This window comes from Lepisma saccharinum, chromosome 4 (assembly GCF_977018435.1).
Source record: "Lepisma saccharinum chromosome 4, izLepSacc3.1, whole genome shotgun sequence".
NCBI classification, from domain to species: domain Eukaryota; kingdom Metazoa; phylum Arthropoda; class Insecta; order Zygentoma; family Lepismatidae; genus Lepisma; species Lepisma saccharinum.
The window spans coordinates 37,498,461-37,511,767 of record NC_139232.1 but is presented as its reverse complement, the minus strand read 5'-3'; the positions used below and the strand labels follow the sequence as shown (position 1 = coordinate 37,511,767).

At 37.8% G+C, this 13,307-nt stretch overlaps 1 protein-coding gene across 1 annotated transcript in view; it reads right to left on the bottom strand.

The window, feature by feature from the left end:
• Positions 1 to 305: 305 nt before the first annotated feature.
• Positions 306 to 13,307, bottom strand: part of AP-2mu (adaptor protein complex 2, mu subunit) — a 78,933-nt gene continuing 65,931 nt past the window's right edge. The window contains exon 8 of the mRNA XM_083121631.1: positions 306 to 715. Within this exon, the coding sequence (XP_082977757.1) occupies positions 581 to 715 (135 nt within the window). The 3' untranslated portion in view covers positions 306 to 580. The remainder of the gene's footprint in view (positions 716 to 13,307) is intronic.

The window sequence follows — 13,307 nt, the reverse complement described above, 5'->3', positions numbered from 1 at the left end:
TAGAAGTTTTTTTTTTTTTTTTTTTTTTTTCGGTTGGCTGCGTATCCACTCTCGAACACTGCCGATAATGGCATCGTTATCCGCAAACCACATGGCTTCCAAACAAGTAGAAATCACTTGGGCCCAAATCATTTTCAGCCATAGTTTTAACCATCCAGGCGAAATTGGCAAAATATAGAATAATAACCTTACAGTATACCTTTTACTATAAAACTCAGATAGTTTAAAAAAGAAAATGAAATAACTACACATCCATTTACACTTAATATTTATTCATTGTAATATATATATATATATATATATATATATATATATATACTGTTCACAGTGATTGAACATATGGCATGAACATTTTACAGCTTACCTACCTTTTACATCAATCAACATTTCATTACATTACATACAGCAAGCATTATACCTTTGCTAAATGTAGTGGAGGTTAGTCACATATTACATACTGGTTTCATAATTGGCTCGATACCATTCAAGTTTCCAATTCATTATGAGGAATGACATAATTTTAACAACATTCATTTGCAACAAATATGGTGAACTTTATTTACAGTTCTCTGTCACTCAACTAACAGCGAGTTTCATACAGGCCACTTCTTCCAATGTACCTCACCCATTTTATTACATCATGATCTGAGTAGTTCAGCTTCGGTTCAAAGACTTTCAAGTACCTTACTTTGAAACCAGACGGTGCAAATGGAACCTGGAAATTAATAAATAAACAACATAAAAACAAGTAAACGGAGACACACAGTATAACATAAAAATGTTAACTAATGATGTCAAATTCGATGCTGAAAACACAACCATTAAGGTTTAACATATTCAAAATTCTGTGAAATAAAAATGCACACACACATCCAAATGACAAAACATTATCATACTGTCGGTGATTCAATCAATCTTATTCACTGTACCTGAGTCTCATGTATGTCAGCTTTAAGAAGCAAAGTACAGGGTGTGTATGATGAACCTACAGGGTTTTGACGCAATATTAAAAATCAGGAAATAAAGTTAAGACAATCCAGTCTTTTCTGTTTGGTGCCATATATGCTAGTTTTTTTTTTTTTTTGAGTTTGCGTGCATCATGCTTGGCAGCGCTGTCGTTGCTTTTGAGAAAATGGAGTCTTCTCAAGAGAAAGCACAAATCAACTGTTAAGGTGTAGCGTTTCAGCATGTTTATAACAAAACGCCGCCAACGGAAAAGAGCATCAGGGCATGGTACAGAAGTTCTCTGGAAACGGGGAGTGTTTTGAAGAAGCCAGGGGGAGGAACACCACTTTTCCAGATCATTGGATAGGGCGAGGGGCTCTATCCCCTGGCCACCCCATAGCCCAGATATCACTCCTCGGGGGGTATGATAAGGATGCAGTTTACTCAACAAAGGTGACAAATGTGAATGCTTTGCGTGACCAAATTGTTACTGCTATTGATAAGATCCCTGAAGACGTGCTGCTGCGTGAAGTGGAATACCGGCTGGGCATCCTTCGTGTCACTAAAGGTGCTTACATATAAAAATTGTAAGAAGTAATGGTATTAAACCAAACATGGAAATCTTGGAACATTTTTTGTAAGAAACTTTTTGAGTTGCTCTTTGCAATAAAATTACCAAAAAATGTGCAGGTGTGTTCGTTTTAATTCCCATCACTTCAAAATCCCGGAGGTTTATCATGTTAAAAACCTGTATCACACTTGAGCTATAGGACTTCAACTTTAGATTAATTTGCTTTATTTAACTTAGCTTTTTGTGCCACTTATGGCTAATTTGCGAAGATGGGGATGAGTGATGACATGGTGAACGGACATGCACAAACATCCATGCCCAGGCCAGGATTCAAACCCAGGACCCCTAGCATTATAGCATGATGTGTTACTGCCACGGGGGACGGATAGACTTCAAATCCATGAAACAAGTGTAAGATCAAGGAGGAAATCAAAACAGTTTCTTGGATGTATGATCTGTTCCATTGTAGTCCACTAGGCCACATTAGTGTACTTGTGAGAATGGCTGCTACAAGTGTGAAGAAGTCATTCCATGTGTTGGAATTTTACCCGACTACATTAGCAAGCAGTGCGTTTTGTGCAAAGTTCAAGAAGCACTCATCTAGTGACAATTCCATTCGCGTATGGTACCAAAAAACTCAACCGGTTGCCCATCATCAAAGAAAGACATGTGTTATTTGCAGGCATGCTCCAACACAGACAGAGAAATCAACAGAATCACCAGACATCACATCATGTAACTTTCATTGTTGTGGGATTAATTAAAAGACTGGCATTCATCCCACTGACGCCATAAACATAGAGGAGCTTATCATAGCAACAGTGAATACTATTGCGAGACCCATGTTGATACAGGTACAAAGTAGAGTCCACATTCAGAGTACTGCAAAGTCTAGCTTTTACCTACCCGTGATTCTTGCTCCGCGAGAACAGGTTTACCTGCTCGCCTGCCCATGGCAACGAGTCAACTTGCATCTTTACCCAGGATCCTCGTTTTCAAGGTGCTCTTTGCTTACAAGGTACCTGGGCATTCAACAAGACCCGGGCACCTGCAAAACCTGCTGGAAGGAAACAGCCCTCTTGCAGAGTGTTGCTCCAGGCGTTTCTTCACCACGTGGACAGCTACAGCCAGTGTTGACTACTTACGTAGCTCCTATATCCTACGAAGTCCTAGGAGGAGCTCTCTGCTCCAAGGAGAATATATATACTTAGCGATTTCAGTTCATTGTAAGCAGTTTTTATCTTATTGCCAGGAAATGCACGCAATATTACAGCTTCATTTATTTAAATGAATGATCGGGCAAACAAAAAACTCCTCATCGAAAACTAATTGTTTTTCATTACATGGTGTCTTAACCAGGCACGCAGTGGCGCAACCACAGGGGGCAGGGGGCATTGCTCATTAACTTTCGACGAAAATTAAGTCTAGCAGGGTTGGGCAAGGGGGGTAATCATTAAAGTACAAGAAAAACTAGGCTAAAGGATACTCAAGATGGAATTAGTTTTCATATTTTTCTTGTATTATTCCTTCCAGACGGCAAAGAGCACCTGCAGAGGAGAACGGAGGGGCAACTGCAACCCCTTGATTTCAAATTTTATGAAAGTAGAAATATATTATAATATATTATACAGTCTCATCAAGTTCAATGCCGTAGCTAGGGGGTAGCTGAGGTCGGCCCTGGGAGCCGAACGATCTAAATGAAAAACGTTTTAAAACAGAGAATGCCTTGGCGACCCAATGCCAACATTGCTATCAATGTTGATTTGTTATTGATTAATTGATTATGTAATGTATTTAAATATGCATTAAAGCAACTTTGAATACGTACACAATTTAGTGTTAACATGTTGCATATGTATTTTCTTATTTTATGTCGCTCCATGTTGCATATGTGAAAAGAAAATATTGTACATGAAACCTTTACATGCCATATGAACATTCAGAATGTATTTATCATGCACTTTCTTCCTTTCAAAAACAGTTTGAGTGCTTTTTTTCCATTATTAGCTAATGTGAAATTAAGGTGTTGAAAAAAATATTTCAAATCCTTTGTTTCAACACAAATGTGTTAGAACCGACTTCTACCCACCCCCTTTTTGCATCATTTATGAGAATAATAATGCCATTGATGTTACTTTATTACTATTATTGTTATTGTTGCTGGCATGTTTATCCAGGTACTTGCCCCTCCAAAAGAAAATTCGTGGTTGCGGCTCTGCAGGTCCGTAGCCAGAATTGATTGGCGGGGGGGGGGGGGGGGGGGGGCTCATGGGTTATCAGGGAGGGCTTCATAAACCAAGTCCATTTTCAAAGGTGTAATAGTATTATATGAAAGTAAATTGTATGTGTGTGTTGTGTGTGTAGCCTAATCATTAAGTTAATATACGACACAGAAAATCTAGAAATATTGTTCAAATACTTACAATATATTTTCAATATCTTCCCATTCATAGCTGAAGCCGAGAGAAAATATTCTAATTACTACCTGCTACTTTGACTTCGGCTCGTAAATCAAATTAAATCATTTTACGCCTATCTGTTCTTTGTATTCTGTGAATTTAACCTTTATTAAGTTTTGAGTAAAATTATATCTGCAGTCTACATTTTCACTCGTCACTGCAAACAAATTTTACAAAGTAGTTTACCAAACTTCAGAATGGGGGGAGGGGGGGATAAGGCAATGCCCCTGGACCCTGCCTGGCTACGGCTCTGGTGTTCGCAGTAGAACAGTGTGTTGCTCTACTCGCGACCTCGGCGTCGAACGTGGCATGTTCCAGTAGTGGCCTGGATTATTGGTTGTTTACGACATATTCTTATGGAGCTTTTACCACGGAAAACCTATTATTGTTAACATATAAACACTCTTAAATTGGCCATTGTTAACTTTCTGTATGCAAAATTGTAATCAGAGCAAAGTTTTTTTTCTTTTCTTTAAGAGTGTGTAGAGAATTTCAAAGATAACTAAAGAATATTTACTGCCATATATTTCAAATATTTCTATGACACCTCTCAAACATGATATTTTACATAACAGGACTAGATATTTTTCATTCTTGCAGGTGTGTTGTCTGCATGTGGTGTTCTTGTGTGTTCAGGTACCCAAGTAGCCTATGTGTATAAGTGGACATAAATATTATTTAAAAAATTGCAACATTGTCATGTCATGTCAAAGTCAATTCTTCTGAAGTTTGGAGGGTTTTTTCTTCTTTTTGAAAAAAGGAACAAAACATTTCATAACTTGGTATACAAAAGGTAAAAAGGTAAAGTGTTCCCCTGTGCAAAGCACCACGCCATGAAGGCGTATAGGGGGTGTGGGGGTAACGCCCCACACTTTCTTGATCCGGTCGTGAGTGGGGGTGATGTGATCAGCATCACGCCCCTGACCGCCTTTACCCCCCAGGGTTTCCCCCAGGTACCCATGTTATTCGACGCTGGGTGGGCGCCGGGGCCGCTTCCACCGTTAGAAAAGTTCCCGGATTTGAACCGGCCGGGGATCGAACCCGGGACCTTGAGCATGGTAGTCAGACGCGTTACCGACTGAGCCACCGCGGCCACAACTTGGTATACAACCCTTCTGATATTATTTGAGAAGATTGCGACAAGGATTTTTTAAAAACTGTTTGTTTTAAAAATCAATAATGTATAAATTTAAATACTGTTTCTGTCTACACACACACATATTTTAGTAGCATTATGAAATGACAGCCAACCAATGTCATGGAAATATTAAATTATGGATGGGAGATTCTGAATGCGAGATTCTAATATCATAGATACCAATTATAATCAGGGTTGGCCCAGGTGGGCCCAGCCGAGTTTTCCCCATGTGTTTTTTTTTTTCAGAAAATGTTGTAAATTATTGCTTTAAATAATTGTGAGGGTCTAGAATTGTCAACAGTTTGAGAAAACTTGTAAAATAAAGACTTAGCCAAGTTTATAATACTCAACATAATTAATGTGGTACAAGTCACAGTGGGTTTTTCAGGATATTTTTCTCAAATCATGCTAGAAATCGACTTTTAACAGAAATAATACGAACATAGAACATATATCCAAGAAACAAAAATCAAGAGGGTCTGAAATATTTAGATAAATCATTGAACGAACAAAGCTTATAATTTTGAAATGTGGTAGCACTTTAGATATAAGTCACTTCCGTATGTGAGCAAGCCACATAGTTTCACCTGTGATGATCAACTATTACAATAAATTTTCCAATGTATAAAACATTGCAAAGGAGAATTGAGCATATTTTATTCAGGGTGGCTACAAACAAGCAGAAATGAAATTCCCTGACTTTTCCAGGTTTTCCAGGACAAAAGTTTCATTTTTCCCTGACAATTACAAACTAAACTAAATCAATGTTTTTTGCAAATGGAAATAATAAACTCATACAGATCCACGTTATGGTTTTGTTAAGTACCAATATTATCTTCTATGAAATTGACTTAATTTCTCTATTCTCAATGATTTGAATTCAAACTGCAAAATAGTGAATTTGGAAAATTATAACAATTCACAAGCTAGGGAAGGATTACGGAATGTTGTCATACGCAGTAAGTTTAAAATAAAATACTTGATTATTTTTAAAGTTACGACTAAATGAGGTAAGAGTGATTGATTAAGAAATACAATTTGTAATTTATCAGTCTCCTTATACATTCTCGGTATTATATGTTGATATTTCCACTGAGGTTTGGAACCCTCTGCTTGCAAAAACCATGAGTGCAGACTCATTTTTCAACGCATAAAGCTACTTCTCTCTTCTCTGTAAAGCAAACAACTTAACTCTTGCATATAAGTGAAACAATTGAATCGAACAAAATAACGTGTCATATTTCCTTACATTATCAATGGGATTTCTGCTTCAGTACAGTATATCCAAGTGAAGTACTGTGAAACAAACAACATGCAGTTATACCATTAATGCTGACGAAAAGGGTATGTAGGTATTAGAAATTTAACGCAAGCAATTTATAGAATTTCATTGTATAGGAACCTGACTTAGCTAACCACACATTAAAACAGAAACACTCTAATAATAAAAGCTTCTGAAAGTTCATATACGAGGGGCATCCTGAAAAAAGCTCCAATGGTCCCTATACGCAGCACTAGTGGTCGGATAGCGACACACACACATGCAGGCAGGAAGAAGTGGCATGTAGCTGTAATCTGGTACAGTTGCAATGCAGCCGTTTTAGGAAAGTTCTAGGTTAAATATTACAGCTCTCATACAGTCTCCCACCGACTGCGATGTAGCCTACATGTAGTAATCACATTTTTGAACGCTCAGAATTTGGCACAGAGCTAACAGCATCGTATGATGTGTGCAGGCCAGATGTTGTGAATCATAGTATGGTCAGACGATGGTGCAGACAATTCACGAAGGCCAATCGAATGTGCACAACCCCATACAGCTGAGTACACGCGGGTGTTCCATCACTTCAGGTGAGAGATTTTGGACCACTTCCTGTACAGCCCTGGCCTTGAATGTACCGACTTTCATCTCTTTGTTTAACTGAAGAGGTCTCTGGCAGGGCAAGGATTTCACAGCTACACTGCGGTAGAGATAGTTCCAGTCTTTGCTGTCAGACACATATACCATGGGCATACATAATTTAGTGGCATGCTACGACACATGCCAGAACAACGGTGGTGATTATGCCGAAAATTAGGTTAGGAATCACTGTTACTAATGCAATAAATTACAACTGATATTCTTGTTTTATTTATACCTAATCGGTAGGGACCTTGATATTTTGTTACTTTTTTCAAATTGATGTATTTTCTTTTTCTTTTCTTTTTTTTTTTTTTTTTTTTTTACTATAACGTGTTATTTTTCCCAAAATTCACATTTTCATTTTAGCGCATTTTCTGGCAAATATCTCAAATTATACCTTCATGGTGTTTTAAAACTACTGTTTCAAATTGTAAGTCACATGGCTTATGCCTCTTCGTGAGAGTTTGATATCTTGAAACTTATTTTCCATACCCCTTTTTTAATTTTAAGGTATGGATTTTAGATAATGGAAATTTCCCCATATATACTGAAGGGTGCATAATGACCATAAGTGGCGACGCACCCAAAAAATTAAAATCAATCAATCTCATGTGACCAATACTGATATATTATGGCACCAAAAATTGGCATTGTATTTTTTTGACTTGTTAGTGTTACGTTTCCCAAAATTCGCGTTTTTGTTTTAGAACATTTATCTGCCAAATATACTGAAACTTAATACTCCATTGTGCTTTTAAACTATTATTTTAAATTGTAGGTCACATGGTCTACGTATTTTCGAGACAGTTTGATATGTTGGAACAGATTTTTGAGGAAGTAAAAGTAAATAGCTCCCCTGCACTTTTCGATGAAGGTGTATAGGGGTTTGAAGTTAGCACCCCACACTTTCTTGATTACGGCTGAAGGTGGGGGTGATGTGATCAGCACCACGTTCCTGGCTACCTTTATCCCTCGAAGTTTCCTCAAGGTACCAGCTTCATATGATGCTGGGTGGTGCCGGAGCAGTTTGAATAGGTTGAAAACATCCCCGTTCTCCCCCGCAGGGGATCGACCCCGGGTCTCTCGCATAGTAGTCAGATGCCCTAATGACTGAGCTCCATTATTACTCGCTCGACAAATGCCGATGGTGCACACTTAGCTTGGTAATTCAAAACATATCTCGTGCGACAAATACTGAAGATGCTGCTCCCGTGTGACGGTAGATACACACTCGATCTCCTGTTCGAACCCTGCCACTTTTACATGATTTAATGTGGCTGTCGGAATTATTCCATGTATGTGTAACTCTATAGTTTACTCTTGAATAAAATGTCGGAAAAATTGCATGTTCTATGTACACAAACATGGCCTAGAAAATACAAGAATGTTGGATTTCATGGAATTTTTTGTTGTTTTAGGACATTTCTTTAAAAAAAATCGCTAAAAACGCCAACAATTCGCATTTTATGCCAAATACGCATTATTTCGACATTTCTAACGGGCGAAAAATGTGTCCAGACATCACTGCACATTCCTAAACATAACTTCACAGCAATTACCATTTTTCACGGTTTTGGCGTTTGCAAAAAATCAATGTCCCTACTAACAGACAGGACAGAGAGTGGCGTTAATTTCATTGCAATACTAGTGTTGCAGTAAATTTGAGGTTGGGAGCATGCACTTGCCAATTTTTATAATGTTCACTAATGCAGATTTATGTTTCACTTTTTCGTGATAGTATTCAATATATATCACGTTTGGTTGGATTCTTCTTGATACCTAAGAATAATGCAATGTCATTGTAAACATATGTTAACTTGTGCGAAACCAGTAATACGTCAGGATGATGAAAGAAGACCTTCGTAAGCACTGCTACATTAAAGAAGGTGAAGTGAGCCGGAAGAGTAATAAATTCCAGCAGCATTAATGCAGTTTAAAGCTCTTCTTGTTTATGCATGAAATTTTTGTTGGGTGATGCAGTCAACGCAATTTCTGTCACATGTTGTAGTGAGATACTCTGTCGGGTGGCGATATTCGACAAAAATCGTATGCATCAATGGAACCTATCTGTTTCAATGTTCCTTCAGTTTGCCCAAGAAAATGCCTTACTACGACGTCCGACAACTATCGGACGGCGCCACCGGCTCTTATCTCCTTCATCTGTTGACAAGTTCCCTTACTACTCCTATACGGACAAGAAAATGATAATTCAATGCATTTTCCATGTAATATTTAGAGGCTTAACCTTTACTCCATCGATGATACCATATGGTATCATCAGAGTAAGGTCGTACTGGCCCGATGATACCATGTGGTATCATGGTGCTGATTACGAAATGAATGTGCTTTTTGGACCTTCATACTCTTATGTTTGGGTGGAAACTCTGACACAGGTCTGGAGCAAGCCTGGGAAATTCATACTGATGACCAACCTCCCCCCTCTCCCCGCAACAAATCCATGCCACATTTCCGAACAGAGTTTTACATTTTGGCTCATTATTCAACTTTTATGGCACCCAGGAACATGAAATGTTTCAATCTTTTTGGAAACGTCCATTCTTTGAAGTGAATACTAAGGTTTGCACCTTCTCCCCACATAGCGGGAGAAGAAGGGGCAAACTCCAGATTTTTATAGTTTTTTCATTGAAATTCAGAGGTTGCGCCCCCAAACCCCCTTCCTCGGTTCGGCGTTCTGAATTGTACACTGTTGCATGCTCTGATGTTTTAGCTGCAAAACAAAACTTATCCGAAGTAGATTGCTCCCATAGTGACAGAGTTATAACAATTTTCTGAGTAATATGCAAATTACCTATTTTTTAGTAAAAAAGAGAGTACCACATTTTGGCTTATTATTCAACTTGTATCGCACCCAAGAACATGAAACATGTTTCATTCTCTCTGGAAACGTCCATTCTTTGAAGAGAATACTAAAGTTTGCGCCTTCTCTCAAAAATAGCAGGAGAAGAGGAGGCAAACTCCAGATGATTATGTTTTTTTTTCATTTAAATTGGAGGGTCGCGCCCAGCAAGCCCCCTTACTCGGTCCGGCGTTCTGAATTATACACGGTTGCATGCTCTGATGTTCTATCTGACAAACAATACTTATCCGAAGTAGATGGCTCCCATACAGCCCGATTTTTAACAATTTACCTCCAAAAATGCAAATTACCTATTTTTCGTAAAAAATAAATAAATCACATTTTGGCTTATTATTCAACTTGTATGGCACCCAAGAACATGAAACATATTACGTTCTCTTGAGAAATGTTCATTCTTTGAAAAGAATACTAAAGTTCGGGCCCTCTCCCCAAAATAATGGAGCAAGAAGGGGCAAACTCCAAAGTTTTATGTTTTATCCATTGAAATTCGGGGGTCATGCCCTTAAGCCGCTTCCTTGGTCCGGCATTCTGAATTGTACACTGTTGCATGCTCTGATGTTTTAGCTGCAAAACAAAACTTATCCGAAGTAGATTGCTCCCATAACAATTTTTCTCCAAAAATGCAAATTACCTATTTTTCGTAAAAAATAAATAAATCACATTTTGGCTTATTATTCAACTTGTATGGCACCCAAGAACATGAAACATGTTTCACTCTCTTGAGAAATTTTCATTCTTTGAAAAGAATACTAAAGTTCGCGCCTTCTCCCCAAAATAGTAGGAGAAGAGGGGGAAACTCCAGAGTTTTATGTTTTTTTCCATTGAAATTCGGGGGCCGCGCCCCCCAAACCCCCTTCCTCGGTTCGGTGTTCTGAATTGTACATGGTTGCATGCGCTGATGTTTTAGCTGCAAAACAAAAGTTATCCGAAGTAGATTGCTCCCATAGTTGTCGAGTTATAACAATTTTCCTTCAAAGAGTGTTCGAATTTAAATATCCGCCGAGAAGCCCGGGCGAGAGAAATATATATACACAGTAGAGCGTCGATTATCCGAAGTAATTGGGGGACATGGGTGTTCGGAAAACTGGTTTGTTCGGATAATCGAACTGTACATGTTTATTTGCCAAAAAGAAGTACTGTACAGTAAATTTATTCATAAAAACAGGCATCTCTTTAAGTATGTATTACAAAGTAACGTACAAAGGCAACTTTAGTAGGAATATATAGTATGTGGTACAGTTTATTAAACAAAAATATGTACATATTACATACGCATTTTGCATGAACAATACACACAGTACACAAAATTAACGTTTAAAAAATCCTTTATTTTGGTCTGTCTAAGCAAGCCTACACGCTTACGAGCAGCTAAGTCACGTACTTTTTTCATTACAGATATCTGAAAGTGAGCGAGTACACAGTTCGGTTAAGCGGTCGTTCGGTTGACCGACGTTCGGATAATCGACGCTCTACTGTGTGTGTGTGTGTGTGTGTATCTATATATATATATATATATATATATATATATATATATATATATATATATATCTCTCTCTCTCTCTCTCCTCCAATTCCCTGACTTTTCCCGGTTTTCCAGGTCTGTTGCCACCCTGTTTATTGAAATGTTGTGAAAGTAGAAAAAAAGAAGTTAACTGTGGTATATTTAAACCAAACACTTTTCAAATGATTTATTTCTCATAATTTAGTATGTGCGCAAATGTTCTGCTTTCTTTTCAATGCCTCCCTCCAGTTCAGTGCATTGATTGAACGTAATGCTTGCCCATGTAGAATAAATGTTATTTGTGGTTAGGAGCTCTATACCCAAGAAGTCGAGCACACTCATAATCTACCACAAAATATTACTTTCTTAAAAATAGGGGGTGTGGGGTACTCAAGTACATGCAATGCATACTTTCATATTTTGACAATTTTTGACATTTTCAAACCTTTTATAGACTACAATTTCGAGCTTTGTGCATAAAACTTTCAGGAGCATTCTAACATTACCTGCACTGTAAATTCACAATAAAATTATCTAAACACAATGAATGATTAGGAGGAGCATGGGTGGGGTGGATGGGCAAAGAAAGACAAGTCATCTATTTAGTGACCATGATAACATGTTTCTGCAGCTAGAAAACTTGACAGACTGCAATGGTATTACATGTGAGTCAAATTGAACAATGTGTTTCTAGATGGTGAATGAAAGCTGATTTTCCTCATGTTGCACGCACGCTCTATACCATTTTCCCCAAAACTGTTGGCAATGCATTTTTGAAATATAAGGAATTACATTTTCGAAATATAAGGACCTAAATTCAGTCATTGTAGATAATATATAGGTCCCCAATTTTGCAGTAAAATGTTTAAAATTATATTTCATAGTTAGGAGAGGAGTGGTGGTAAAATCGCAAACATACATTTTGCCATAATGTAAAGCTTTTGAGTTGCATTTTTTTAGAGTTACAAGATAACTTAAAGGATTGTTGTCACATTGTATTTGAGAAATATTTGTCACCATGTTTAAAAATGGTGGACGACAGACTGATTTAATATACCTTGCAAGAGCTTTCAGTTATGCAAATATTTGAGGTTAGATTTTCGTAGATTAAGAAAACCAAGTCTCAGCTACGTTAGGACAATTACTTGACCTTGAAGTTTTTAATAAAAAAAACTAATATAGAGTGTGGTTTAGGAAGGATGGGGGAAAGTCACTAATTTTGAGACCACGATATCTGTAGCAAATTTAGAGTTTTTAAGCTGAAATTTGTGTCTCAAATAGATACACCGAGGGAATGGTCTTATTTTGCATTTGGATTTGTTGAAAGCCTTAGTTATATTAAGTTAGCCTGATAGAAACGAGCCTGAACGTTCCACGCACATGAATATAGCACCCGAAAGAGAATCCAAAACACACCTGATGGGAATTTGCCTACCGTAACATTTTGCCTAACGTTCCTAAAGTTCGAGTCAATTTCCACTGTTTAGTACCAAGAGAGCAGGAGTGCAAAAGAGATGTACAGTACAGTGCTCCCGAAGTAGTTTTCCAATTGCACAATAGAGGGCATGTTCCCTCCGTTATACTAATGCCATCTTTTGGGTACGAAGACATTTCCACTGTTCTTATACCTATATAAAATTATTTTTAAAAAACAAAAAGAAATGTTTATTAAAATTTATCACCTTCCCCACCCCAAACTTATTTACAGACCAAGACAGAGTAGAAGAGAAATTTAAGACTGTTTTAAAATTATGGTTGATTGGTTTGCTTGATTTGATGTTTTAAGGCCACTTTATGCACAGTTAGGCTAATCGGAACTGGACCTGCAGCTCAAAGTGGGATCCGAAACACTATGTGCCTCCACCAGGTATCGAACCAGGACACCTTGATTACAAGGCAACGACGCAAGTTT